Source organism: Astatotilapia calliptera, chromosome 1 (genome assembly GCF_964374335.1).
Source record: "Astatotilapia calliptera chromosome 1, fAstCal68.1, whole genome shotgun sequence".
Taxonomy (NCBI): Eukaryota; Metazoa; Chordata; class Actinopteri; order Cichliformes; family Cichlidae; genus Astatotilapia; species Astatotilapia calliptera.
Window position 1 is genome coordinate 17,595,074 of NC_137422.1, and position 23,350 is coordinate 17,618,423.

At 39.6% G+C, this 23,350-nt stretch overlaps 2 protein-coding genes across 2 annotated transcripts; one reads left to right on the forward strand and one right to left on the reverse strand.

The window, feature by feature from the left end:
* Positions 1-1,149: 1,149 nt before the first annotated feature.
* Positions 1,150-14,598, forward strand: cenpq (centromere protein Q). Its single transcript, XM_026165710.2, has 8 exons — positions 1,150-1,506; positions 1,592-1,634; positions 1,723-1,834; positions 1,980-2,048; positions 7,434-7,563; positions 11,311-11,430; positions 13,200-13,271; positions 13,943-14,598. Exons 1-8 carry the CDS (start codon positions 1,423-1,425, stop codon positions 14,132-14,134), a joined length of 822 nt encoding a protein of 273 aa, XP_026021495.2. The 5' UTR covers positions 1,150-1,422; the 3' UTR covers positions 14,135-14,598.
* Positions 14,599-15,074: 476 nt separating this feature from the next.
* LOC113021195 (C5a anaphylatoxin chemotactic receptor 1) lies at positions 15,075-17,918 on the reverse strand. The gene is made up of 3 exons (XM_026165697.2): positions 17,786-17,918; positions 16,725-16,858; positions 15,075-16,379 (listed from the first exon to the last, which is right to left on the reverse strand). The coding sequence occupies exons 2-3, from the start codon at positions 16,836-16,838 to the stop codon at positions 15,447-15,449; spliced, it is 1,047 nt and encodes a 348-aa protein (XP_026021482.1). The 5' UTR covers positions 16,839-16,858; positions 17,786-17,918; the 3' UTR covers positions 15,075-15,446.
* Positions 17,919-23,350: the final 5,432 nt, after the last annotated feature.

A 23,350-nucleotide genomic window follows, 5' to 3' on the forward strand; every position in this document is an offset into this window, starting at 1 on the left:
TGAGGTCAATCCAGCGCTGCCAAACCTAAAAATTGGTAACTGCATCCTAAATGATAGTAAATGTAACAATAAATTTATCAGTGTGAATTTCAAATCTATTCTTTTCCAGGGGTTTAACTCAGGTAGATATTTGCAGGCCCTTCGTGGGGACCAGTCACTCCTGGAAAAGTTGTTCTCAAAATTCATTCAGTGGCCTGTCTCCCCAAAAGTAAAAGAAACTCATTTCAAGATAATTAATAATATATATCCTGTGTCTGAATTTTTAAAGAGGAGGTTTAAATTTGAGGTTAAACAGTGTGCATTTTGTGATTCAGCCTGTGAAACATTACACCATTTGTTTTTCTCATGTCCTGTGTCAGCTGCCTTTTGGTTAGAACTACACAGCTGGTTATCCCTCAAGATCAACGATATTCCCCAGTTTAATATTTCTGATATTATTTTCTATATGGCTAAACAACATCCATCTGTCTCTACTGTGATTAACATTGTCATCCTGTTAGGTAAATACCATATACATTGTTGTAAATGGAGGAATAGAAAACCATCCTTTACATGGTTCATCAATGACTTTAAACATTATTTCATGTCACTTAAAAAACTGAAGTCAAGCAGATTTGCCGCAATCCATGATGACATTTCCCATTTGCTACTGTTTTGATTATTACCTCTATTGTGTATCAACCTGTGCTCTTTTTTAATTCTTCCCCGTTAATAGTGTGCATTTTTTGTCTAGCCCCTCCCCCCATATCCTTGCTGTTAGTTTTGTTGTATTTACTGTGTTCTTTTTTTTTATCCTCCACGAGAGTTCATTTGCACTATAATGTGTTATGTTGTTTGTGACTGTATTATTTCAATTGTTAAAAAAAAAAAAAAATTAGACAAACGTTGGGTGGCTGCCTTTTCCCCAAAATGGCGGATGTAGGGTTAATTTAGCCCCGAGTTGGCGTTCACAGGTAGCGATTTGGTCCAGGTTTTGCTCACATAGGGGTTTGTTTTAAATTTTTACGGAAGGTAATTAACCTTATCGATGTGCCAGTAAGTAAATAATTTAGTCAGACTTATCCCCGTCCCTTATTTCGGTCTTTGGACGACGGCAACATCGTTATTGTCTTGAACAGCTGCCTGACAAGCGACTTTCCGGGTTAAACCATCAATGCTTATGCGCATGCGAGCTGTGGAGTTTGAAAACAGCAGCGCGAAAAAGCAGAACGTCAATAACGCGAATTTTTAGATTTCAAATAATTATATTGTCTTTTAACTATTTATGATTTGTTTTATGCCTTTTATAATTAAGGCTTAATTGTTTCTCAAAGAAAACTCGTGCTCGTTACTTAAGACGCTTTTGGGAGTCAGACGTTGTCATGTTGTTTCAGCTACATTAGGTTAACGTTTTGGTTTATTTCGACGTTTTCACGAGCAAACATGAAACCCACACGAGGTTCTGACCGGGCCCCATCAAAAACACCCAACAGGAAAAACAAGGAAAAAGCAGAAACATCGAGTCGGGTGAGTAAGTACACTCCAGCTGTCGTCGTTGTTATCTGTAGCAGCTCAGGCTGACTTGTTACCTCCAACCCTTCATTTACTTTAGGACCAAGCCAAGATCATCCATCCAAAACCATCACAGACGAAAGGTTAGGAACCTCTTATACCTCTCATTCCACAGCAAACTGTGAAGTTCGTATTTGTTTGTATTTTCTAATGCGGCTCTTGTCTTTAAAGCTGAAAGAGGATCATCTCCTAACCCTAAAAGAGCTAAAGTGCAGGACAACAGGGCGCTGATGTCCAGGTCCTCCATCACTGCTCTGGAGAACATAATGGACTTATCAGTACTGTGAGTCTCACATCAGAAGTAGCATGCTCTTATTTTTAACCATAACCTGAAATATATTTCAAGCTGAGGTTTTCCTGTTGACATTGTGCAATATTAGCAAGAAAAATTACCTTGTAAGGACACTTTGTTCCCTCCCTGTTCACAGAGCAGCTCTTGCTGTGAAGCGGACAGAGAAGAAGGAAAGCCAGGAGCATCTGAAAAAAATGAAAACCATGTAAGCATTAAGTCTGAAATTACAGTTAAAGTATGTATAAATAAACAACATAAGTAAGTAAAATTCTTATTTATATAGCATATTTCTAGATAAAAAGATCACAAAGTGCTTCACAAAGTATAAAACAAAAACAGACAAAAGTTAGCAAAATGCAACAAGATGTGTTTTTAGTTGTTTTTTTAAAAGTGACCACTGAGTCCGCAGATCTTAAGTTCTGAGGAAGAGAGTTCCACAGTCTCAGCCTTGTATGCTGAATAACAAGTAGGCTCTGATCACAAGACCTCAGAGACCTACTAGGGACATAGGGCTGTAAAAGTTCAATGATGTAGGCTGGTGCTTGTCCTTGAAGAGCTTTAAAGGTCAGAACCAATATCTTAAAATGGACTCTGAATTCAACGGGGAGCCAGTGCAGCTGTATAAGCAATGGTGTTACATGAGAGTACTTAGATGTTTTTGTCAGAAGCCTTGCTGCAGCATTTTGGACAATCTGCAGACGTTCCAGGAAGTTTTTGTTTAGACATGTAAACAGTGAATTACAGTAGACCAATCGCGATGAAGTGAATGCATCAATAACAATCTCCAGGTCAGTATGAGATATTAAAGGGCCCAATTTAGAAATGTTTCTTAAATGATAGAAGCAGGACCGAACCAGAGATTTGACGTGAACATCCAGAGTAAGAGCAGAATCAAAGGTTACCCCTAGGTTCCTGATAGACGATTTCACAAATGTTGAAAGAGGACCAAGAGCATTCATTATGTTTGGTACGGTACATGTCTGTCACATACAAGGACTTCAGTCTTTTCTTCATTAAGTTAGAGGAAGTTGTCAGCCATCCAACTTTTGATGGATTCTAAGCACTCATTTAGAATCTGCAGCCTAGAAACATCTTCAGGTTTAAAAGAAATATATAACTGGATGTCATCTGTGTAGCAGTTGTTAAGATTCAACCTTATAACCAAAAAATAAGCAAATTCCCTAACATACTAAACGGTCCACCCGTATTAAATCCTTTTAGCGGTCCAACCGCATTCAATCATTACCAGCAGTCCAACTGCTTTAAATCCTCAGATTCTTATCAAAATCAAAACAGACATCCACCAGTAATTTCAGTGAACGGACTTTTAATTTTCACAGCCCAATTTGACACACTTTGGAAATAATTCAACAGGTAGTGCTAGGGCTGCTCGATTATGGCAAAAATGATAATCACGATTATTTTCACTGAAATTGAGATCTCGATTATTTGACGATATTTATTTAACCCTTTAAGACCTACTATAGAACCAAGTCCGCCAGAGCTTATATTATTTTTTTACATGTTGTAGTGCCATTTGTGGGAGCATTTCAAGTTGCTATACAACTGTTATAGCCCATATTTTAATAATATGTATGCATTAAGTCCATAGTAACTACATTAATTGCAAAAAAAGTGCAATAAACTACAAAAAAATTGAAAATCGTTTTTTGTATTTTTTACATATATTTCTACTTGGAGAAATTTAAGAGGTTTATCCCTCAAAGCTTTAAATACAAAAAAGTTGCAAAAAATAGTTTACAACAACAGGAAATTTATTTTGAGTGTCTTCATAGTTTTATTTTGGAGATACACCAATTTTTATATACTGCAGGAAAAACGAAAAAACAATCCTATGATGCAAATTTGCAAAGAAAACAGCAGGTGCATCAAAATAAACTATTTCCAGCAGTGCAATTCGAGTTCTAAGCATCCCAGAAACGACACAGAAAAGTCAAACATGACCAGTATAGGTTTAAGGCCTACAAGTAAAAAACTACAATTTCCGCGAAAATGACATCACTTCCGGTTTCGGCCAGGAAATGGCGGACATGTGATAGTTCATGCTGACGTCTGTTTCACTGTGGGAAGTGTTACAAACAGCTGATCGGATCGGCAAAGCGTGTTTCTGGAATATTATGTTTTTGTTCCTGCAAGCCTTTTTATGCAATTTTTGCAAAGCTTTATGTGAAAGGAAACCGTGACCGAGGACAAGCTGATGGCATCAGATGTAAGTACAACTCCTTTGGTTTCATATGCAAAACAAATTATTGCACTAGCTTACTCGGTTCAGGTTCTACAGGGATTTAAAAAATAGTTACACAAAACGGAGCATGCTGCTCTGACTGGCTTTAAAGGGTTAACAATGACTTTAAAAAAATAATATAAAATAGTGTGCAACACCACTGAAGTTTTTTTTTTTTAAACTCTCTTTTCAACCAACAGCAGTCACTCTCCAAATAACTTCTGCTTAGCTTTCCGAGCTTTCCGAGCTTCCCTCGGGTTCTCTTAATCAGCGTCTCCAACCTTTTTTGCGCCAAGGACCGGTTTATGCCCGACAATATTTTCACGGACCGGCCTTTAAGGTGTCGCGGATAAATGAGGGAGGGGCTAATAATCGGCTCAGTCATTTTTAATGATCGTTGAAAGCCCAGATCGTAATCGTGATTAAAATTCGATTAATTGAGCAGCCCTAGGTAGTGCCTTACCTTTTTAAATATGATGCGCCGGCGTGCGTCCACTCACTTTTGACCACTGGCCAAGTCTGCCCGTCTGACCACCTCGGACCACCGCTCACACCTCCACTTTTCTCCCTTACTCAACCACCGGACGAAGCCCCCAAATGTTAAGATTCAAAAATTGAGAAAGGGTACAAGAGGTGATCGAAAAATAACCACACTGGTCCGGCCGGGTGAAGTCAAACGAAGATTTTAATTCACACGTGGGAAGATCCCTGGAAACAGCAATTGATCTTCGACTTACTAAAGCACAAACAATTATTTTATAACATCAGGGTTTATTTACTGACGCCCCTTCATGCGTCACCGGTACATTTTATACATAGATCAGATCAACACCAGAATGACTTTTCACCTAGAAAATCATCTTCTATTTTCATGGCTGGTACTTTCCGTTCTTTGTCTCAAAGTGAATTGTTCCTCTTTCTTGTCGAGAGATAACTAATCTCTCCTCTAAATAAGTCTAACTAATGTATGTGTATGTGTTGACCTCACATGCTCTTTGTGTCACCTCTTCACCTCCTACTGTCTGTGTCTCATCCTCAAATGCTCTTTCTCCATTCGCCTATCGCACTTCCGACCCTCCACCAGACCAGAAGCTCACTGAGACTATGTGTATGTCTTCTACTAAATAAATGTTTTAACCAAGAACCTCTACTAAAACCTTAATATAAAATGACCTGATATAAGTGTTTTGTAAGCATGTATTGCAATTCCTTCTATGTTCTAGTTTTCCCTCAGCATATATCACCTAGACACTCTCACTAGATGAAGCTCAAAACCATTAATGAACCTGAACATCAACTCAAATAAGCACAGATATGCAATATGTATAAAATAATTATAACTGCACCTGAAATACAAAGTTAACATCATCATAAACATCTTAAGGCCATCTTAAAGCTATCTGTTACATTGTTAAAACAATGATTATACTGCAGATTATATTATGCTGATAAAATACTTTTCTATTCATCCCCACACAGTGCTAGCAAATGTCCTCAAAGGGGCTCAAAATATGCTGGAGAGGAAGTAGATCTATTAAAAACAATAAGGGTCCCAGGACAGAACCTTGTGGCACACCATAGGACAGGGACGTGGAAGATGACCTGTACTTAGAGACCGCCACAGAAAAGTATCGTTCATAGAGAAACGAGGAGAACCACTCTAAGGCAGACCCAGATACACCAACCCAGTATTTCAGCCTTTCATGCAAAATGTAATGTATCGTTTTGCATCAGAATGTCACTAGAAACTCTAAGAAGGGCTGTTTCAGTAGAATGAGCTCTACGAAAGACAGACTGAAAGTTGTCAAAAATATTATGTTTGTCTAAAACATAATAACCACAACCTTTTCTAATATCTTAGCAATTAACGGCAATTAACCATTATTCACTATCTGACCTACATGCAGTTGGATATCTTTTTACGTTAAATTTAAGTCACACATGAAATTAAGTTTGTGTAGGTTGGTTTTAGGAACATGCGGCACTTGAAAGCGGCACTTAAACTTGAACGCCTGTCACATCACACGAACGTCACACGCCTTGTGTGATGTTTGCGTATGTTTGAACCCCATCAGTTAGCACATTAGAAGCCTTGCGGTGCTTTGTTAAGACCAGAAGAGTGGCTAAAGGTGTGGCATGGCTCACACCCTTTCATTACATCCCACATAATTACCTTGATGATGTTCAGATTGTGGCTTTGCTCCAGGCTTTGTTCCAGAAAGCAGGTCTAATGAAAAGTATGACTTCGGTTAACCCTTAGGTTATAGGTTATAGACTAGATTGCTCCCTGAAACAAAAAATTGGGTGTAACACTGTGACTCTGGATAGTAATTCAGGACTTATGGTACTGTGTTTGTGTCCGCAGGTATTTGCTTACACCCAGTTTATACCTTTGTGATAAATAAACAGTCATAACCGCAAACTCCTCTGATACCCTAAAACATATCCTGCACTGTAACCTGATGTGGATGCCCCTAGAAAAGTCACTACATGTCTCATCAACACAGCTCGATTCTACCTGTGCACTTCCATCTACTATTTTGCAGCATTCATGTTCTCAATATAAGAAACAATAATCATAGCTTCAATTCAGGGACTCAAAGAAGTTGTCACATACCTGTAAGGACAGTGAGGGAATGTATGAAGAAGTAGGAAAACTGTGAAGGACAAATATTTGCCTTTGAGAGAGGAAAAAACCCCCAGATGCAACCTATGTGGATGTGCCCCCCTCCCCCCAAAAAACAAAAACCAAACAAACAAACAAAAAAACCCCCAAAAAAACAACTGCATGTAGGTCAGATAGTGAATAATGGTTAAAATCTGGGCTAAACAGGAAAAGGAGCGACACCAGTGTTCAGCAAGAATGAGAACAAGCACCACAAAACATTCAAACAAATAAACAAAAAGCACGACAAGCTTAGATGGTGACTTTAGTGCAGTTTAAGATAAGACAGCTATTAGGTTGTTAGCCTGTCCCCATGCACTGAAACAGTTGGCATATGTTACTGCAGCAATCTCTATTTAATAAAACTGGTCTGCATATTTAGACACAACGCAGTGATCACTGATGAATCAGTTGTTGTGTTGTAACCGATCGGCCTTTCTGGAACCAGAAACTCAGAGTTCATCAGCTCAGTGTTTGTTTCACACAAAGCAGGGCCCTGCTCTGTGTGGGTGTGCATCACAATGATAAGGATTGAGTGAAAGTGGATGAACCCTCATTAAATTATTCATTCATAATCCTCTGTTTTATTCTTTTATTAATTCAGACATCATCATTTGAGAATTTTTTTTAAACTGCAGTTTGTGTTGCCTTTTCCTGATGTGTTTTCCGACCCATTTTAGGTTCCTGGCTCAGTGTGCACAACTCAAAGTTCCAGTGCAGAAACAAAAATATTTGGAGCACTCATCCAGGCATCACCAGGACGAGACTAAGAAGTCAGTGGTTGGAGAGAAGAATCTGAGCATCTTGAAGGTGAAAAACATAAAAAATGATTCGATTGCTTTGGAGGATTTGATTGGAAGCTAAACTGTCTCTTGGTGGAAAATTTATGTGGCCATGAACTTGATACATCTGTGCAAAAACCTACTGATATAGAGAGGTTTTCACATTTCTGCAAGTTGATATTCTGTTTGTTCAGCAGGTATAAGAAAAATGATTTGCACTGCCTACCTTATGGTTAGACTGTGGTCTTTGACACCATTGAGATAAAGTCTGTTTCATTTTGTGTGCTGTGGTTTCTCTGCTCTGAAGTAACACCTACTCAGCTCTCTGTACGTGAGAACAGACGAAGGATGGGGTTAAAAAACAAAACAGGAATTTAACTGCTCACAATAAAACTGAATGATACAATTAGGTCAATATGTTTGTAAACTGGGACACATCGATTTTTTAAATTTTTTTTTGCCACAGTACAACACCCCAGCGAATTTTAAATCAGCCAATCAAGACTGAAGTGCAGACTTTTAGCTTTAATTCATTGTTTTAACTGTTTATGAATTGTAGCCATTTTTATTTTTTCAGAAGCTCAAAAATAATATAATGTTTTTTTTAATATTTTATTTTTAGTAATATAATGATCTATTATTTACATGGACGAAAAACCTTTGCAGTCAATGAGGGTCTGAAGTGTAGAACAATGGACTGCACCAGATGTTGTGTTTCCTCCTTTAAGATGCTCTGCCAGTTTTTGTGTTCAGTAATTGAAAGCATGCTCTACTGTGTTCATTTATCTATTGAAGAATCTATTTTCTTTAGCTTGAGAAACTGTTGGGTTGTTTTTGCAGTATGCTTTGGTTTATTATCCATTAGGGCTGCAGCTGTCATTAATTTTAGCAATCTATTGATAATTCCACTGATTTAATCGAGTACCGTAATTGTCGGGCTATAAGCCGCTACTTTTTGCACAAGCTTTGAACCCTGCGGCTTTTAGTCAGGTGCGGCTTTTCTATGGATTTTCCATGATTTTTGTCATATCGTAAGACGATTTGTTTTGTTTGTTCCGCTGTTGTACGGCACTACGTTGCCTGGCGGAAGGATCGGGGTTCAAGAGTGGTATGTTAGTCACATGTCCGTCCGCCAGGCAACGTAGTGCCGTACGAAGTAGCGCGAAAAACAAACTTCAAAGTAGCGCTACGCATTCAGCGGGAGGCGTGGATGACGAGCGGCGATAAACTTGCGAAAAGCAAGTTATGCCCAACTCCACCGGTGGATTCTGACAGCGTGGAAAAGTGCGAAAACATCCACGATCACCAACGGATTTTGAAGGGCTGGACTGCTGCATGATGGAGAGGAGGACACCGCCACGGCCCTTCTGAGGGTGTTCGACTCTGACACTGACAACGAGGATTTCTTTGGTTTTGAAAGTGACAACGAAGGAGAGAAGCGGAGAGTGGATGACGAAGCCATCCTGAGCCTGTTCGTTTCCGACACTGGAGAAGAGGACTTTGGTGGTTTTAGAGCGCAGGAAGAAGAGAAAGATGGTGAATGACTGACTTTTCTTCTTGTTAAAGCCGTGTCACTGCACCTGAGCCTAAAAGGTAGGCCGAATCTATTTTTCTGGTGTGCTGTAGGTTATTGTTATGTACTACATGTGCAAATATGTACCCATAACTTGTTTTTCAAAATATTAATAAAAGGGGTGTGTCTCCAAACAGCCATCTCTTTCCTGACAATTCCCTTTGTGCATATTCTCTTACATATGATAAGTCAACATTGAAACACCTGCGGCTTTTAGTCAGGTGCGGCTATAGTATGTACAAAACAGGATTTTCCCCTGCTTTTAGCTTGTGCGGCTAATATTCAGGTGCGCTTTGTAGTCCGGGAAATACGGTAATTGGATAAGAAATAATTTTGTCTAATGAGGAATAACAAATATTCAAAAGAGGAAAAACACAGGTCTTTCAAAATCACTGTTTCTTTTTTTAAAGATTAATGCAATTTAATTAACACAGTATTTTATACTATTTCACGTTCAATCTGATAATGTTACGAAACCTTAAAATTAATATGATCTAGTGCATCCCATGCCCCCTTTTGGACACGCCAATGTTTGCTGCAGGCATTGCTTCCATGTAAAATAAGACTGCTTGAATCAGCCTTCAGGAAGCTGTATGATTTAAATGTGTTATTAGGCTAAGTTAAGAGTTCATCTGCATATTTTAATACAACTTCTGGAGGCTTACTGATTTTCACCGTGTAAAAGAAACACTGATGGATGGAGCAGCTACAAAGTTTGCTTTTCTTCAGGTCGGAGTTTGTTGATCAGGTGCTTCGATCAACAAACCAACGTTGGAAACACGTTTTCTTTCACTCTACCTAAGCTTACTGTCTCAGTAATGGCTCTGCCTCTTTGCTCTTCACGGTGCGTGGGTTTTATGTTGTCAGACTTCCTATATCATCGTCAGATTTGATACATTTAACACATCAGAATGCTACAGAGCCACGTGTTAAAACGAAGCATCAAAGCAAAGAATTTGTGTTGAGGATTTCTTCTTTTTATAAGCGAATTACTCGATGAATCGTTGCAGGCCTGGTTTTCTATTTGCACTGTGAAGGTCTGTATGATTCGTTTTTCTGCAACTGGCTCAATCTGAGCAGAGAATATAGGCATGTAAAGTTAGACGATGGGGTGTTCTCCCCGACTATCTTCACTATAGGGATGTGTATATATGTGTCTGGTTGCACAAGTATGTATATAGACCTGTAAATTTGTATCTTTTGACTTATTACTGGGGCTATAAAGATACATGTAACAAATGTATACACTATTAGTTACTTAATAGTGGAATGGGGTGGGATTAAACAAGCTTATGCTTCTTTCTACTTTTTTTTTGAACATGTAAGTTATTTATAATAATTGTTTTACATTTTCCTTTTGTTTTGCTTCTTTTTTCTCTTTTGTGGTTGTATACTATTTTAACATGTTCAAAATTAAAATACAATAGAATACACTAAAGAGTTCATCGTGCTGCTGCTAACAGCAGTCCTATTATCTTTAAGTACTAGTGACCCATAACACACAACACTCTCCACAAATTCATCAGACCATGAGCTGTTTTTCCTCTCTCTGCTCCCATTTTTACTTACTTTTTTTTACGTTTTTAATTTGTTTTGGTACAAGTGCATCTTGGTGTTATCTGTGTAAAGATTTAGTCTGAGCTTTTCTTGTTCTTGTTCACCTTTCTGTAGACCAACAAGGTGCAAATTACTCATTAAGTTGTCTCTTGATTGTTGGTTTTGACGATTATATGCTTACCTCCTCCAGAGTGTTCTTGACTTGGTTCAATGATTTTAACCATTAAAATAATTCTGTCATCATGTCTGTCATTTGTACCTATTTTCTGTGGACATTTAGACCTCTTTGGTGGTCAGTGCATTCATTATTCTGTTTTAAAAAATTATTGTGATTTGGTGCCTTACAGTTAAAAGTGAGTCGAATTGAAATTTAGAGCCTATGAAAATGGGGAATATGTCTAAAAATAATTCTTGAATTAAATATGAAAGTTTGGACTTTAATCGTGTGTTAATTAATTGGTTTAAAATCCACGGTGGAGAAATTGTCTAAAAGTCTATGAACGTAACTTCTGCCTTTTCACTGAGATATGACAGGTCATAGAAAAAAAATAACATATCATGCTAAAAACAAAAAAAAAAAACCAGTCCTAAAACAAGAGAATGGTATCAGTGGTTTTACATGAGGGCTTCTTTTTGACTTTGCAGGAAGACTTGAGGGCTGTGGTTCGTGCACTGGAGAGGCTGGAGGAGGAAACAGAGTCTTTGCAGCACTCATGCAGTCAGCTGAGGGACCAGTTAGAGGAGGAAGAGGAGAAAGCTAAAGAGGTGCAAATGATTTCACACAAGCACACATACTTATTTGTCTTTATTGCAACATTCTCCAATCACTGCTGTCCTGATTTTAATTCAGGTGTGAATTTGACCTTTTTATTTTAGTGAAAATCTGCTACACCAGCTGTTATGAGCATTTATATGATGCTATTAATATAAACACGCATTTATCTATTAAAGCATTACAGCATTGTCTGAGTTTTTCATGGCTGAATCATCCTCTTCACACTAAAGTTATCACCTACAACCTCAAAACACTGAGGAGTCGCAGCAGATGTGAATGTTGTCATTTCGTGCCTCGTGCTATCTGATACTGAACATTTAACCATATTGGCCAGTGTCAATGCCTCAGGCTCATTGATATATTCTTGGAGTTGTTCCTGAGCAATTTTTGTGGTCCTGCTGTGAGAGTCAGCTGTCATGGCAAAGGGCACATCCATGTTGGGAATCTCATCTTCCACTACATCCCAGAGGTGCTGTATTAGAATGAGATCTGGGGACTGTTGGGGCCATCTGAGTACAGTGAACTCACTGATACATTTAAGAAATCAGTTTGATAGATTTGCGTTTTGCAACATCTCGCGTTCTTCTGCTGTAAGCAGCCATCAGAAGATGGTGGTCATAAAAGTATGGACATGCATCAATTCTCACACACGATGTCTCTGTAGCGTTTAAATGATGCTCAGTTGGTACTATGAAGTCCACAATGTGCCAAGAAAATATGCTTCACACCATTACAACCTTACCAGCCTGAACCTGATGGTTCCATGCCTTCATGTTGTTTACTGACCCTGCCATTTGAATGCTGTAGCAGATATTGATTCATCTATCCAGGCAACTGGTGAGACTGTGAACTGTAGCCTTGGTTTCTTTTTCTTAGTTGGCCCCTGTTGTGGTCTTGGTTTGACGTGTTGTGTATTTAGATATATTCTTCTGCATACCCTGATTGTAACCAGCGATTTAACCAGGCTGACTTTATTATCATTTTCAAGCAGTCTTAAAATAGCAATCAAGTTATTTAAAACACTCTGGCCATACTCCGTTGACCTCTGGCATCAACATGGCATTTTCACCCAGAGAACTGCTGCTTATTTTCTGTTTTTCAGACCATTCTCTGTGAACCTTAGAGATGGTTGTGCGGGGGAAATCCCAGCCGATCAGCAGTTTCTGAAATACTCAGATCAGTCTGGCTACGTTTAAGTTTGTCTATGTTAACAAGCAGATGAACAGGTTTATCTGATAAACTGTTCATTACCACCTCTGGTGTGTTTTTCAAATTCTGAACCTTTTGTGTCGATTTATTTCTTTGATCTGAATTTTCCCTTTTTGAACGTTACTCTCTTCTTTCTTTCTTTTTGCCTTTCTTTTGCAATAGACTATGGAGGTTCTGCTACAGGTTTTATTATATGCTATATAACTATGTTTTAATGTGACATACATTACAGTAAATGGGTCATTTAATAATAGTAGATGTCACAGCTGAAGTGACCAGAAAATCGTGGTGTGAACTGCAGTTTCGACACCATCATGGGGCCGTTAGACAGGTTCGTCTAGACGTTTGTTACAGAATCACCGTAACAGTGAATTTTTTGTGATGTTTGGCTGAAATGTGACTATTTTGTGGCTGTTGTGAAATCTGACATAACCTATTCTGGAGAAATATCAAGTATTGCCTGGAATGCTACACCAGAGCCATATCGAATTACAGACTCGAAGGTTTTTAATGATTTACTTCAAACTCACACAGTTTCTGGTCTTCACAGATTTTACGAATAAGTGAACGAGCTGTTCTCAAACTTCCCTGTCTTCCTTCTCAGAAAGGTGAAACATTGGAGGTGAGTGTTGTTATTTTAAGAGCTAGGCACAGCCAACATTTTCACACTATCTGAAATGTGCTTCATTTAACCAAATTGCACAATATTACTTATCACTAAAGGTGAAGTTCATTTTGTTCCTTTCTTCTTTTTTTTATGAATAGCATTTCTAAATAGCTTAGCAGGCACTTCCTCTACCATGTAACAGGAAAGCCTGTACATGTTCTCTGTGGTGCAACTTCTGTGAAAAAACATGAAATTCATGTTACGAAATGCAGAGAGAGAGAGAGAGAATGTGACTTTTAGGTTCTGTGTTATCTTGGTTATCTACTCAGCTACAGAATAAACCCTTGTTTTTGTTCTAGCTGTTTTCACGAGTCATATCACTCATACGTTTTACCTGGAATTAGTTGAAAAATCAACCACATGTCACAGGTCATGCTGAGTGTAGGTCATCTGAAGTCACTACAACCTGCAAGTTTCATACCTGAAAATTACACCTGTGCCACTTTTTGGCACCATAGGACTGTAACAGTTATCTTTTCTCTGGTTCTAAGCCTTAAAAACTGTACTTGTATCTGTGGTAATGTGTGTATACCCACTGCTGATTGATCTGCTGCCTCTCTTCCCTAGGAGAAGACCAGATCATTTAAAAAAAATCAATTTAAATTGCCACTTTCTATTTTCCTCAGGCTCTGCTGAGAAAGTTTATACCAGACAGCGATTCTGCAGCCACAGCTCGGAAACTGGGCCAAATTCTGCAGAAATCGAAGCCAACCAAGGATGACCAGGTGCTGCTTGCGCGGGCACGTGAACACGCCGATCGGCTCTTCCACCCCGGCTGCGTATTGAATAGTAGTGCACTGAGTTTTGAAGAAACGTAGCATTAAAGAAGAGGTTTAGAGATTTGCTGCTCAGTATTTATTGGGTTTGATACTTCTTACTTCCATATTTGTGGTTGTCTTTGTGGTTGTCTTTTTTCATTGCTGTGCATGTTGCATAAACCAGTGAACAAGATGATTCATGAATTCATTTTCCCCTAGAATAACAACCCTGTGGAATATTTCTGCTTACCATGCTTCGCTGGTATTGAGTTTGCATCATATTCCTGTTTTCAGCTACTTTTTTCTTTGTTTTTTATTAATTATGTGTTCTGTTATGTGGATGTTTTTTGTCTTTTGGTGGACATAAAAGCCTGATATCCAACTTCTGTGGCAAGTTTAGGCTAAACAACTGAAAATTAAATAAAGTCACAACTGAACAGTGAATTAATTAAAATCCTGCTGCCTAAACTTTTTTTTACAGTGGAAGATTTAGTGTGCGCTGAATAAAAACAAGTCCAAATCTTGCTGCTGCTTGCTGCTTGATGTTTTGCAAGCCTAGTGAGACATTCAGCTAACTAAAGCTACTGGAATGCGTTTAATCTGGAAAACTTTTGGTTTTAACAAATTTGGAGAATCTGCTCTGTGCTGGAAACAATAGCATTCTTGAAAGGATTATGCAAGGTATGGGTTGTTTTTTCTTTTTAAGAACTCCATGTAATAAAACTTACCCTGCAGCCAGGAAGTTAGCATCGAAATGATGTTGTTTTTTTCATTGCTGTGCATGTTGCATAAACCAGTGAACAAGATGATTCATGAATTCATTTCCCCCTAGAATAACAACCCTGCCATCAGCATGTTCCGACAGAGGCAGCTTCTTGTTAGGAGCTGGCAGCAACAGCCAAACCCAAATCTCCTTTTCATGAGCCAAATATGCTCTTTTTGGCAAAGCATAGGAGTAATTTCTGTTTGTTTGTTTTGTTTTGTAAATGAAACTTTTCCATTCCCATTCTCAAAAATTTTAATAGCCTATTAAAATAAAAAATAAAAAAGTATGTGTACATTCAAAACAAATCAATAACAGTCCAGATCCTTGAAATACATGGTCCAGATAGGATCACATCTCTGCAAAACTGTCAAACTAAAGCAAAAATCATCATTTTATTTACAAGATTATGTGTGGTTTTCACTCATAAAGAGGACACTGCGGTACATTCACTTGTAATAACTCAAACACTTCTACTTCTGTATTTACACAACTCACATTTTAAAGGGGGATGAATAATTTCCACAAAAGGAGAAATGCACATGTTAAAAGAAATGCTGAAGACATGAAGAGTTAACATGCTAAATTATTACATTATTGGCCTCCCTGTTACATCTGCGAGTTTTTCAGTGACTTCCTTCGTATGGACTCTGAGGAGTCATCATTGAAAAGTCGGTCAATGGTGGAGACCAGAGAAGCTTTGATGGCACGGCCTAAGCCTCTGGCAGCAAACACGTAAAGCACGGGGTTCAGGGCGCTCTTGATATACACCAGGTACAGAGATATGTATTTACCATAGCTTGCTGACTGAAACAGAGAGTGAGATTTGGCCAAAGCCTGTACAAATCGACAAACAAAATAGGGGACCCAGCAGGTGAGGAAGAGGAGCATTGTGAAAAAGAGCACATGGTACATCCTTATCATCTTGCGTGCCATTGAAGGAGTGGAGGAGGTGGGTGTTGGAGGTGAAGCTCTCCTAATAGTGAGCAGAACAGCCAGGTTACTTCCCAGGAACACCAGCACGGGCAACATGAAACCTGCTAAAGTTTCGATTACGAACAAAGTCGTATTATGCCCTTCACTCTCATAGCAAAGGTGTTTCCCAGATTTCTCCTGCAGGACAGCGAAGTAGAGGTAGGGGCTAGACAAGATGGTAGCCATCAGCCATATGAGACCACAGGCCAAAGGGACGGCCCAAGCTGGCCGTCGCAGTCGAGCCCACACCGGCCTCAGCAGGCACAAGCATCGTTCCAGAGCCACAGCGCAGAGGAGGAAAGCAGAGGCGTACAATCCCAGGACCCGCAGGAACATGATGATGCGGCAGAAGGTGTCCCCAAATGGCCAGCTGTAGTTGTGAATGAGAAAGCCCAACATGAGAGGGGTCCGCAGGATCAGCACCAGATCGGCCAGGGCAAGGTTCAGGACATAGACACGGAAACTGCTGGCAGCGCGTGTCTCCTCATTACTACCTCTACGCACCACATGACGATGACTCCGAAATCCGAGCGCCCAAACCACGAGCCCATTCAGAGGCGCGCCCACCTTGAGGTACCAAGACAACCAGGTTGCAGTTAGGCTCGGGGAAACAGCAACTTGACATTTTGCAGGAATTCATTTATTTGCTTGTTGTGAAGACTGAACCTACTGTTCATTCTGTGAAACCGATACGAAGATGGAGCTGGTCTTATTTAATGAGCTCTGGTGGCTTTTTCAGCCTTTGCATGACAATCGTCATTTACATTGAGCAGGCTCCCTGCCTGTTGTAGCTGCAATACATGGAGCATTTACTCCACATGTATATATGTAAGTGGAACTGATACTGAATGTGAATTTTACATCGGAAACGATTCATGAACTGAAAGTAAAAAAAAGGAGAAGATTTCTCACCAAGAAGATAAGCAGCGTAACTACAATCTGGGTTCCTCTTGAAGCCTCTGCCTGCCAGGTGCTGCTGTTGGAGCTAGATAGGTTTTCCACCTGTGTCCCATTCATGCCAGCCATCGGGCCGATACGAAACTGGGCTGTAATGCAGCACGTTAGTTAAATACAGAAAGTACTGCGGCTGTTTGTCAATAAACAATTTCATCACTGATGGAGAAGGAAAATATGCAACTGTTGCACTGAAAGACAGATTTCACATATGCTGGTTGCCTAAAATGTTGACAAGCTGATGTCCACACCACACAGCAAGGTGACGCCACAAACTTCCTTCTGTACGTTTGCTCAGCTTTGCATTGTTTCGTAAAGTTACGTTCCTTACTTAAAAATAGCGAATGAAACAAAGTGAGTGCAGCGCTCGAGTCTGAATCACCTGGGTGGGTGTTTTAAAAAAAAATCATCTATCACTTAGGTGGCATTTTCTAATCGGATGAATAATCATAACCACTACACGTAACCACTGTACTCTAACTTTGACAATTTTGTGGGTTTTAGTGCAAATGTCAGCTTTTATCTCAAGAGGCAGTTTGACTTTATGTGCTGCTTTTTGTTTCCATGGCGTGAATAATAAAAACATGAAAGCACAGCATGCACGTCAGGTGCAACAGCAGTGATTAACGAGAAAGGAATCTGCTACACGTACATTCAGGCAACCCCGGGGTCTGCTATTCTGCTGCTGCATGCAAACATTCATGTATCAGTGAACTTATCTCCCTGGTATGGATTCATTTTTTCAAAGCAAAAGCGAATTTCTGCTTTCACAAATCACAAAAAAATTTCCTTTTTCCATGTTAAGTATTAAAAGCAATGAGCAGCATTTGTGCTGTAACTGACTCCAATTTTAGTTTGCTGCCCGTACTAACCAGATCAGTACCAACCTGCACCAGAGTTATCAGTAGCTGTGAATCAGTGGAGATTAAACGCATTGAAGTTGGTTGTTTTAAAAAATAAAATAAAAATCTAAAAGCAGGATTAAAATTAAAATCTAATTCAAAGACTTCTTTACTCACCTCCTTTACTTGAGTTGTGGGTGGAAGAAGTGGAGTAGCATATCAATAAAAAGGGAGTGCCTATCTGCCTAACTCTCTCTCTTTCCTGTCTGTGATTGCAACACACAGACACACACTCCTTCCTATAACCATATTTACAACATCTCAGAGTCAATCATCATTTTCTTCTGATAGTGAAAAGCCATTTCAAGTGTTTCCCTCCGGCTTTATCAGCTGCTTTACATGAGTAGTTGTTAACCTCAGAGGCATAAAAGGTAAAAACTGAATAAGATAAAACTGCCACGTCTCTCTTTAAAAAAAAAAAAAAATTGCCACAAAGTTGTTTTTTTGTTTGTTTTTTTTCCATGAAACTTGATTTCTAACATTTTGGTGGGCACTTTGTTTTTCATAGCTGGCAGTGAGAGGAAACGTACCCCAGCTGCTCTTGAGCTGCCGGTGCCGCGTTCAGATAGTCATCAATCTAGATTTCGATTTGCTTTACTTCCTTTTCTATTATGTCTGCCACATTGTTTTGCATTCCTTTGTGTGGAGTGGATGATAAGATCATTTTTAAACACCCGAAAAAACAGTTTTGGACTTGACCGAAGCTTTCAGTCTACATCAAAACAACAACACACGCTAATTTTAACAAAACACAACAAATGAATGTTGTTGAGCCAAAAGGATCTGTCGTTATAAATGAGGAGAGCACAATCAAACTGAAGATGCTATTGAAAAATAATTTTAGCTAATTCGTATTATTTTCAGCTGTGTTTGTGTCAAGGGTCAGCTGCTTTAAACTTATCAGGGACACTGGTTTAATACTTTGGCCGGCTGGTTGATGAAGGTGCTCCTCACAGCAAAACACTCACGTGATAATTGAAAATTATTTATCTAACACAGCTTTCTGCTTTCACGAGACGCTCCAGATCACGCCTGTGCGTGCCATTTGACGTTTGTTTGCAGTGGCCGGGTCTAAAGCTTCCCTGAGGTAGGCTCAGTGTGTGAAAAGTGAAGTAGACACACATTAAAACTGTACGCACCCTGCAGGAATGTCAAACAGGAATGTCAAATTCATTTTACATCGTGGGCCACATACAGCACATATAGTTGTTTCATGTAAAGTGGGCGGGAGTGGTGGTAACTTTTTATGATAGTTCATTGCACAGACTGATCTGTAATTATGAAAAAAGTTATTGTTAATTAACTACGGAGTCACTAATAGTAGAAAAACAGGAACTTCACTGAAATTAAGTTTTTTATCTCTTAGTTAATCAATTTGGTGTAATTTAAGTACGGCTGAGCATGAGCAGTTTTTGTCAATAGAAAAAGATGTTAATGAACAACTTATAAAATTTCAGTTAAAAGTTCAAAATCTATGCATGTCTTCACATTTTATAAAGTCAGTGGGCCAAAATCAAGTCTTTGATGGGCCAGTTCTGGACCCTGGGCCTTATGTTAGACACCCCTGGTACAGAAGTCTTATGGGAAAGCGCATGGCTCTTTAAACAGCTACTTTAAAATGGTATTTTATTCGCAGGAGTTCGCCACAGAGGATAGCTCTGCATGTTTTTGATTTATTTATTATTTTTTATTACACTGGATGCTCTTCCTGACACAGTCCCCGAGGGATCTGTGGCTCACTTGGTTATAAAACCTCTATAAAGACTTTCCTGATGAGTTTATGGTCTCGCTTAGTTTGAAGTCTCTTTGAGTTTAACGTGAGGTTAATTTTACAAATTTTGCTCTCGTTTATACTAAAATCAAAGGTACAGCAGGACATGCTTTAGTATGTGGCTACTTTCTAACTGATTAGTTGCCGCTGTGTGAGTGTGCAGTGTCCTCTGTTTCTAAGTTGCTCATGGCATCTAGTTTTAAAATGCCAAGAAATTTGTAATAGCCAGATTCTCAGTTTGAGGCTTGAAACTGAGACCAGCTATGGTGACTGTGGCACTGAGAACAACGAAGTGAGTATATCAGAGGGACAGCTCAGGCTGACGTTTGGATGTGTGCAGAGGAGAGAGTGTGGGACAATATTTTCCAGGTAGGAGAAAAAGAGGAAGACCGCCGAGAAGGTTCATGGTTGTAGTGAAGGAGGACATGCAGACGGTTGGTGTTACAGAGGAGCATATTAGGGATAGGGTGATTGAAGGAAGATCATCCACTGTGGTGACCCCTAAAGAAGAGGAAGAATGCTAAAAATTGGGCCCAGTGTTTGACTTTATTATATAAGTTTTCAAATTACAACCTTCCAGATATCAAATCTCAATCTGGACAAGCAGGGTCCCAAAGTCTAAACAACTTCAGACTTGCATATTCTCCTCAACATGACTGGGCGCTTCATTTACTTTCATAATACTATGTCTCCTGTTTATCTCCTACATGCACCCTCCTGTAGCTGCCAGACATCTCAAACTCAGATTCAGCAGTTATCGTGGTCTTTTTGCAGTCATCCATTCTGAAATGTGGATGTGTCTGAGCCTATGCCAAGCATGTGGCCATGTGTCCTCTCCTGAAAAGTATTTAGAAGCTAAATATGGGCACTCCCATTTTTATAACAGTTGAACAATGGGTAAAAAGTGACGCACTGCAGACTACTTGAACAACTTAATGAGTCATCTGATTGAAATGTCAATGGAAGGGTGTAACTCAAGAACACCTGGCCACATGTGCAGAGGTGTTAGGATGGTCAGCGACACCAGCACGCTCACATTTCACTGCAGAATCTTTAATGATTATTTTGCTGTATTGAAGCTTCTCAGGCTCTTTTGAATGGACCTAAATGAGCACACAAAACCAGTGTTGTGATCTCAGCCTGAAGCCCAGCAATTGAATCAGAACTTTTTTTTAAGACAATTTCCTAAAACACCAGGGCACTGCAGAGGTTTATAGTTTTTGAAAAATAGTTTTTTTTGTAGATCATATAAAGTGTCTGCGCAGTAAACAAGCTGCCTGGTTCCTGTCTAGTTACTTGCAAAAGTACGCCACCAGATGGCAGTGCTGCTTATTCAAGGATCCAAGGGATTCAAGGAGCTTTATTGTCATTTGCATCACATGTTTACATGAGGTGGAACGAAATTATGTACACACGGTCCCAGAACGAAAAGAAACAGAATAACGAAGAAACAGAATTTTAAAAAGTTTTTTTTTAAAACAAAACAGAATAACAGAATAATACAATAAACTGAGTGCACAACCTGAGTACCAGTATGGAGTATGGATACAGAATGTAGGTATAAATATAGGTATAAATGCTTTAGCAGCAAAAGGGCATGATGACCAGCATTGATAAAGTGAGGGTGTCAGTAAGTGTCAGTAGTGATTAAGGTGCTACAATAACAGTTCTTGTCCATTATGCATTGAGAAGTCTCACAGCTTCTGGAAGCTGTTTCTCAGTCTGGTGGTTTTGCATTTAATTATCCTCAGCCTCCTGCCTGAGGGGAGCGGGACAAAGAGTGTGTGTGCTGGGTGAGTGGGGTCCTTCATGATACAGGTGGCCCTCTTCCTGGATCTGGAGGTGTATTTGTCGGTTACGGTTGGGAAGCTGCCTCCGACAACTCTCTGTGCAGCCTTCACCACCCTCTGTAGCGCTTTCCTCTCTGCCACAGTGAAGTTTCCGTGCCACACGTTGATGCCAGAGCACAGAACACTCCACCGCACATCTGTAAAAGGAGATGAGGATTGAGCTCTCCCGCACGCCTCAACCGCCTCAGGAAGTAGAGCCTCTGGTAAGCCTTCCTGATCAGGCTGGAAGTTTTGTTTTTCCAGGTGAGGTTGCTATCTAGGTACGTACCCAGGTACTTGTAGCTGGGTACTACTTCGACTGCAGATCCTCCGTCGTGCAGGGGTGTGTGTGTGTGTGTGTGTGTGTGTCTGCCCCTCCTGAAGTCCACAATCATCTCCTTCGTCTTCTCATTTAAACAGATTTGTTTTATTTGGTAAATAACAAAGAGGTTTTGCCCTCTGTGTTTTGTTAGGAGTGTTTTCCTTGACACCGGAGTCTACAGTAGACTACTGTAGACTCCGGTGTCAAGGAATCTACTGTCCGTAGATGTGTTTCTCCAGAGATCCTGGACTGTTTGTACGGTTGCATTTGACATATATGACACATATTTATGAAACAGCTTTCCCATATGTCCAACTATTTTGTACTAAAGGCTGTACACTGGCTTGTTGCCCCATGTGTCACTTTCATTCAGAATTTATTCCAGATATACTAAAAGCAAGAATGCAGCTACATTAAGTTTTTAAGTTTCAGTGCCACCTTCTGGTCAATTAATTGGGAATTTAAAAAAAACAAGAACAAAACAAAACACCAATGAAGAAAGTCAGAGAAAGTCTCATTTTTAGCAGAAAAGTACAAAATAATTTTTCAGTATATATTTTGACTTGTTTAAAATTAGATCTATATCAGTGTGTGGGGGAAACATTTAGATGTGTATTTATTTGGTCAGTATCAGTTTGAAGTGTTTTATTGCTGGGTTTATTTATTTAGATCATTACAGAAAGTAAAGCTGAAATTGTTTGAATGCTGTGTTACGTTCTTAGTCTAGGCGTGTATTGAACGCAACAAGAAACTGGCCCCACTCACGCACCACCCAAGAAAGAACACCAATAGTATCTTTTAAAGTGCTAAGCAGCCATTTATTTGCTTCAGCAGTGAGCAGTGCAAAAAATAACAAACAAAACTCCCTAATGGACCCTACGCTTTCCTACACAAAATGAAAACCAACCAAAAGACAATTCACTTACCTAATTTTCTAAACGAAAAACAGGAGAAAACTTAACAAAAATGGCTTCTCACACCTACTAGGCTGCTGCAGTGAACAATATATACACACACAAGGTGAACAAAATACACAATTGCTACTTTACAAATCTATTTACAAGATTAAGGTACTAACGACACACACACACACACACACACACACACACACACACGGTGATACTTGCAAATCACTTGGCAAAGACACTCTACACAGCAACGAATCAAAAACGCAGGTTCTTTGTTGGATGGTGGAGGTTAGGAGAGAGGGGGCCAGGTGGCTGTCATCTGGTGGTTAAATACTGGAGGTGATCAACCAATTATACAACCCGAGGATAGGCAGAGACTCCACCTAACTACTCAAGCCCAGGTGTCCACCTCCTAAGAAAGAAAAGGGGAAAACCCACAGCCATCCTCTGGTGGGAGGAGTCACACATAACAAACACTGATAACATTGGATCATAACATTTCCCCCCCACCCAAAAATCAAACGTTTAACCCCAAATGAAATGTTTGATTCATGACCTAGAGAGGGCATCAGCCATGATGTTCTCTAAGCCCTTTTAATCGGTTTCACTCAGTTTGCGCTCAATGACAAACGGACTGGAAAACTTTGCCTGCAGGGGCGAACCAACGACAGGCAAGAAAACCAACACGCGATCACCTGACTGGAACATCCGTGCTACAGACTTTTTATCAAAATTGGTTTTCATTCTGACCTGAGCATTTGCTAGCGCATCACGAGCAAAATTGCAGGCATTATGCAGCCTCTCTCTAAACGAACTAACATAGTCCAGAATGTTTTCTCTTGGACTATGCCT

Coding starts and splice junctions, on each gene's coding strand:
- LOC113021195 (XM_026165697.2), bottom strand. CDS start 16,838: ATGGCTGGCATGAATGGGACACAGGTGGAAAACCTATCTAGCTCCAAC. Junction 16,380..16,724: donor TTACGCTGCTTATCTTCTTG/GTGAGAAATCTT, acceptor TGGTACCTCAAG/GTGGGCGCGCCTCTGAATGG.
- cenpq (XM_026165710.2), top strand. CDS start 1,423: ATGAAACCCACACGAGGTTCTGACCGGGCCCCATCAAAAACACCCAAC. Junction 1,507..1,591: donor AAGCAGAAACATCGAGTCGG/GTGAGTAAGTAC, acceptor CATTTACTTTAG/GACCAAGCCAAGATCATCCA. Junction 2,049..7,433: donor CTGAAAAAAATGAAAACCAT/GTAAGCATTAAG, acceptor GACCCATTTTAG/GTTCCTGGCTCAGTGTGCAC.